Source organism: Capsicum annuum, chromosome 6, assembly GCF_002878395.1.
Source record: "Capsicum annuum cultivar UCD-10X-F1 chromosome 6, UCD10Xv1.1, whole genome shotgun sequence".
Taxonomy (NCBI): domain Eukaryota; kingdom Viridiplantae; phylum Streptophyta; class Magnoliopsida; order Solanales; family Solanaceae; genus Capsicum; species Capsicum annuum.
In genome coordinates this window covers 24,367,056-24,373,578 of record NC_061116.1, presented here as the reverse complement: position 1 = coordinate 24,373,578, position 6,523 = coordinate 24,367,056, and the positions used below count along the sequence as shown (strand labels likewise).

The 6,523-nt window shown below is 32.6% G+C and overlaps 1 protein-coding gene across 1 annotated transcript; it reads right to left on the bottom strand.

The window, feature by feature from the left end:
* Positions 1–2,748: 2,748 nt before the first annotated feature.
* LOC107873497 (E3 ubiquitin-protein ligase RDUF2) lies at positions 2,749–4,744 on the bottom strand. The gene has a single exon (XM_047414683.1). The coding sequence runs from the start codon at positions 4,525–4,527 to the stop codon at positions 3,379–3,381; it is 1,149 nt and encodes a 382-aa protein (XP_047270639.1). The 5' UTR covers positions 4,528–4,744; the 3' UTR covers positions 2,749–3,378.
* Positions 4,745–6,523: the final 1,779 nt, after the last annotated feature.

The following is a 6,523-nucleotide window of genomic DNA, read 5'->3' as shown; positions in this document are numbered from 1 at the left end:
CGAATCGTGTGTATAGTGGGCATTTTAGTGTAAAAAATTGCCTTTTTTTATATTGAAAAATCACGATAAATTTCTCTTAATTTCATAAATTAGCCAAGTAAATTAAAACAAATAATTTTAGTATAATGATCAAGTTATCATGGACATTTTCAATTGCATGTTAAGTAACATAAAAGTTATTTTAATGAACGCTTATTCTTTCTCAGATATAAATTAACAATTAAAAAAATAAGTCTATATTTTCCTTTTTATTTTTGTTCTTAATCTTCTTCATAATTATCTTAATTAATTAGTTACATTGTGATTTACAAAACAATACTAATTCTTTCCTTGTGCTTTGTTTTGTGATTTAAATGTGTGCTGTCAAATTATAAAAAAGTAAATTTTCAAAATTAATCAAATAAAAGATTATGTTGTGGGGGTGGGTGGGGTGGGGGAGGGGAGAATTGAGGGGGGCAGTTAGGGTATGGGAAGCGTAAATGATAGGTGGAAAAAAAAAAGAAGAAATTAAAATAAAGTGGGACTCATATATATTTGTCAAATAATAAAACCCTCTGTGGTATATCTCACACATCATAAAATTTTTCATACTTAGAATAAAATTGATACTCCTTTCGTTTCAATTTTATGTGTTATTATTTTTTTTATCCGCCCAAAAAGAATATTTTTTTCTTATTTGTTAACTATTTAATGGAATTATTTTAATTTTATTCTTAGCGGTTTCCACTTTATAAGAAAAGATAATTAAAAAGTAAATTTTCAGAGAGATAATTTTGTAAACTTTACAAAGTCATCATTTATTTCTTAAATTTTGTGCTCGGTCAAATGGGGACACGTAAATAGAATGGAAAGAGTAATTCGAATCAAAAAAAATATTATTAATTTATTGATATTGAATTAATAATTTTGTAATGGTTTATCCAATGTATTTTATGAAGTAACCAATAATTCAATAAAAATTAATTAAATTACAATTTTACTCTTAGGTATATAAAGTCATTTGATGAAATAAACGCTCAATTCTATGTGAATTTTTGCCAAATTGTAACATTTTTTTATAATTATGATGTCTGAATTAATTTTTGCACACCTTAATTAATTTTATGAGATACTTATTATCTCACATCAGCAATATGTATAACATAATTTATCCACCAAAAACTTAAACAGATGAAACTAACTACTATATATCTTTCTATCTGTGAGATGGGGAAATTAATGGCTACCTGAAATCCAATATGTGAGATGGGGAAATTAATGGCTACCCTGAAATACAGTAATTGTGCACTTCGCCTTATTAATACTGTATCAACATCAATCTATAGATTTAAAAAATTGACCTGTTCCATTGATTCAAAATCTTAAATTACCTTCTAATTTTTCCTTATTATGTATTTAAATATCCAACCTTTTTTTTTTCTTTTTCTTTTGGCAGTTCTTTTATGTCCATCATCATAACTTAAGTCACAATTCACAAATCATCTTACTAAAAAACTAAGCTATCATTTCATAGAGTGTATTAAAAAAAATAATACTTGTATTAATTTTATGTATTATTAATATATTATTTGATATATTTTTTAACTTATGCGTAATAAATGTATCACTAATATCATTCTTTTCTATGTATTTTTAGTAATACAAAGGGCTTCAACAATTGTATTAGTTCATGTAATTACAAAATTATCTTCAAATCACTTTGTCTCTCTCTTTTCTCTATAATTTGTCATGAAATCCGTATCTTCTTCCTTCTTTCACTTAATCAAATATTGATTGCTTTTCTTTTAATTATTCGCAAGAATAAATCATACACTCCTCCTTTAGGAACTCTTTACATTTCTCTCCTATAGAACCTCTGTAGACAACAGCAAAAGTATACGCTTTATTATTGTTCGTTAGAGAACAAAACTTGAAAACATCCAGGTGGTCAGTACTATTTTTGCTCTTCTTCTTCTTTACACCCAAAAACCATTTCTGGTAAGTTTTCTAATACTTTCTAGTAAAAGTTCTACCTAGTGCTTCATATTATTCGATTTTTTTTAATCAGTTGTCATATCAAGCAGAGGAAGAGAGCAAAAATGACTTTTATAGGTTGTTTTGTTATTGGGATGTAGAGGATATTTTTGTAAATAAATATTTATTTATAAAAATTATATAAAATATATTATTTCTAATATATTAAATTAAAATTAAACAATGCATAAGAAAGAATACCAACATAAATAATCTAATTATAAATAACACCATCATTACTAATATTAATATTAATAATACATCTTATTTATTATTATTCTCGTACACTCTATCAAATGATTCTTCAATGACTTTCAAAACTAACAGTGTAATATATAGAAATCTTACAAATACTTGGGAAGTATGGAAGGAAGTAGATAAGAATGAGAAGCAAAGACATATTTTTTAGAATTTTGTTTTTAACTGAAAATTTCACAACCAAATTTTAGAAACACGTATATCAAAGTACATAAATAAGTACTATCATTTATGCGTTTCCAATTTCCAATTTTTTCCCAATTTTGAGTGTACACAAGCAACTATCATATGTCCTATGTCCAATATGTATTATGCCTAAGAATAAACCATAATAACCAAAAAACACTTCAAGGATTAACTCGTGTCGTATTTTAAGTATTGTAGCAGTAACAAAATGGTCCAAGTTGCTAAAGCTGCAATCTTCCTAGAGCGTTTAGAAAACAGACAACTTTCTTATAATCAACTTAGACAGGAGAATTAAAAGAGTTTCAGATTTGATTCAACAAAATCCAAATTACAGTCATTCACAGCTTAAATAAACATTTTAATGAAGCTACAATTGTCATTCTATTACTGATTACCCTGCTAAATTCAAGAAAATAACTCAAAAAAAGTATTGAATGACATATCAAAGCCTTTTCTATTTACAAATTCCCCACAAAATGGCCTTCTTTCTACATTACATTATCACAAAATGAACCCAAGATAAATAAGAGAAATTATGCCATATTTTCTCTATATAGGCCCCGTTATCTCAGGCCATCAATCTTCTTCTGCTAGTCATTGCTCTAGCACGAACTTTATGTTTTCTTAGTGCTCTCACTCAACAAGTAATAGTTGAAAAACGACATCTTGTATTGGCTTCGAATGCTCTAACAATGAATTTTCTCTTTTTTGGTATTCGACTATTTCTCAATATGTGCCTGTCTTCTTTCCATCGTTCCAATTTTATCGTACTTGACTCACAACTAATAATTGAAAATTAACACATTGCCTTCTCTCGGGCTATTCTGCTTCTGCTTCTGCTTCTAATCGACTGCTCTACGAAACAAATTTTCTTTTCTTGGTTTTCAAATTGTTTAACTTGTTATTTTTTTCACGAAGTAATTACCATCTGGTTACTCCATTACTTTCTTCTGGTGCCCAATTTCTTCTACTTCTCCTCAAATACCTACTGAATATTGAAGTATTCGACACACTTCGACTCCTGAAAACAGCAGATCCAGAACCAGACCCTGATGAATCCGAACTACTCGAATGTATCGAGAGCGATCTTCGTTGATTTGACGGTGTTAATCGCCTAAAAAACGATGCGAAATTGCTGAAAATTCGACTTATTCCACTGCCATTTCGACCTGTATTGCTCCTCCTTGATCTCCAAGCTATTCTTCTTGGTACACCATTGTTAAACCCACCGTCCATTTCTGTATACACTACCGGAAGTTCCCTTTCAGCTCCTCTTCTTCCACCCGAAAATCTTCCCACGGCGAATCCACCTCCCGGTAACCTCCATATTGTCAATCCCATAGCTTCTTCTTCGTTTCGACCCCGAGCTAAGCTATCGGAGTTAGCATTTTCCGTCGATTCCGAAGGCAATTCGTGTCGGCAAACCGGACACGAATTACGAAGAGACAGCCATGGAAGTATACAATCGGAATGGTAAATATGTTCACAGGGCATTTCACGAGCTTCCGATCCTAACTCGAAAGCTTCTTTACAAACAGCACAATGAGTCTCAGAATTCACATGATTGGAAGATATTTGTACAATCGGCATCGATTCGATAGCCGATTTCGACGCCGGTGGATTTTCCGGCCGACCAAAACCGTTCACCTCGATGTGCGCCAACTGATCTAGTAACCTATCAAACCCAGATCCCATCAAAAAATCCGACATCGTTGGAGGTAACGGTCGGAGACCGGAACCTTCACCGTCATCATAGTAGAGCTCATAACTCCTCTCCTCAGCAGCAGCAGCAACAGCTTCATCCTCTCCACCACGAGCTGCCTCAGATGGACTACGAAGAACAATAACTGGGTTAAACGGAGATCTATCACCCCGATTATTACGCCGGCTCCGCCGAGAACCCATGTTGACACTACTCCGATCTGGAAATCTCCGGCGAGATTCCGGTGACCCAGCAATATTACCTTCAGCAAATTCAATAAATCCACTGTCACAGTGGGGACAAACGACGTCGTTTCCAGCTGAAATTCTAACAAACCTTGTACACCTGTAACACCAGTAAGAAGACATCGGAAGATCCGAACTTGACCCGATAAAATCCGGTTAGATCCGATTAATAATGCTCCGATTTCGATCGCCGGAAAATGAGAAAAAGCTTGGGAGAAAAAAAGTGTGGAGAGGAAAATGGGGGAGCGTTGAAGAATGGGAAAGGTAAAAAAGAAAGGAGAAAAAAGAGAGTTTATAAACACGAAGACGCGTGGGAGAATAAGGAGCGTTGTTACTATCATAGTGGTCAAGTAATTAAGTGGTACTCCTTGTTTAAAACAGAATTGATCTATTTTTTTTAAAATTTATTTAAAAATTATTTTTTTATAATATTTTAATTTTAATTTTTGGTATAACATATTTAGGATCATAAGATTAAAAAATATTTTAGTATATTTGACATCATTTTAATTTAAGGCTATAAAATTTAAAAGTCTTCTTCATTTTCTTAAATTTTGTGTCAAATTAAAATAGTTCATTCTTTTTTAAACGGAGGGACTAATACTTTCTCCATTCATTTTTATTTGATTTATTATGTTATTCTAGAATTATACTATATTTGTTTTAATTACTATTTGAAGTATATGTTTATTTATCATGCTAATATAAGAAAAATTATGATTTATAATATATTTTACATGATTTTTAAAATAAAACATATTATTTTTATTATTAAAATTAAAATATACTAAGTAAAATAAAAAAGAAGACATTTGTGATTAATGAAAAGGCAAGCTTGAGTTTGAATTCTTGATATAAAATCACTTTAGATATATAACATTTCACTTTTAAAAATAAAAATGAAGGATTTTTGTTACTATTATTTGACTATGGTGAGTGACAATATTATTATCAATTAAAAGTCTCAAATTTAATTTTACAATATAAAATCACCTTTAGGTCCTTTTTGGCCATGAAAATATAATTTTTCATAGTTGAAAATAGAGTTGGAATTGAAGTTAAAGTTGTGTTTGACCATAAATATAAATTGAAGTTATTTTTGAAATTTTGTGAGAGAAGTACAACAACAACAACAACATACCCAATGTATTCCCACATAGTGGGGGTGTGGGGAGAGTAGAGTGTACACAAACCATACTACTACCTTAGGTGAAGTAGAGAGGTTGTTTCCGATAGACCCCCGACTTAAGACCAAAAACAGTATACCAAACACAAAAGTTAAGTGCATATAAACTATACGGTACACAAAATAAACTAACAGTATAACAATCACCAAAGATAAGTGCATATAAACTAGTACGGTATGCAAAATAGCCACACGATAATACTACAACCACAACACCACGAACAAGAAACTCCAGACACAAAAGAATGCTCCCTTACTATTACCGACACTCTCCCACCCCCTAACTCTCTACCCTAATCCGCGTCCTCCACACCTTCCTATAAGGGTCATGTCCTCTGTAAGCTGTAATTATTTCATATCATGTTTGATCACCTCCCTCCAATATTTCTTCGGTCTACCTCTCCACCGCCTAAAACCATCCATAGCCAGTGTCTCATACCCCCGCACTAGGACATCAGAGCCCCTCCTTATCATGTGCCCGAACCAACATAACTTTACTTTTCGCATCTTTTCCTCCATCGAGGCAACTCCCACCTTCTCCCGAATAGTCTCATTCCTCAACCCTAAATTTCCTGGTATGTCCACACATTCATCGCAACATTCGCATCTCTGCCACCTTCAACTTTTGGGTGTAGGAGTTCTTAACTGGCCAATACTCCGCTCCATACGACATATCCAACCGAACTACCACTCTGTAGAACTTACCTTTAAGCTTCGGGGGCACCTTCTTATCACATAGAACTCTTGAAGCGAGTCTCCATTTCAACCATCCTGCCTCAATATGATGTGTGACATCCTCGTCAATCTCACCATTGCCCTGAATCATAGACCTCAGATACTTGAAACTCTCCTTCTTCTGAATGGCCTGAAAGACCAGCCTCACAACCACTTCATCCTCCTGCGACGCATCACTGAACTTACACTCCAAGTACT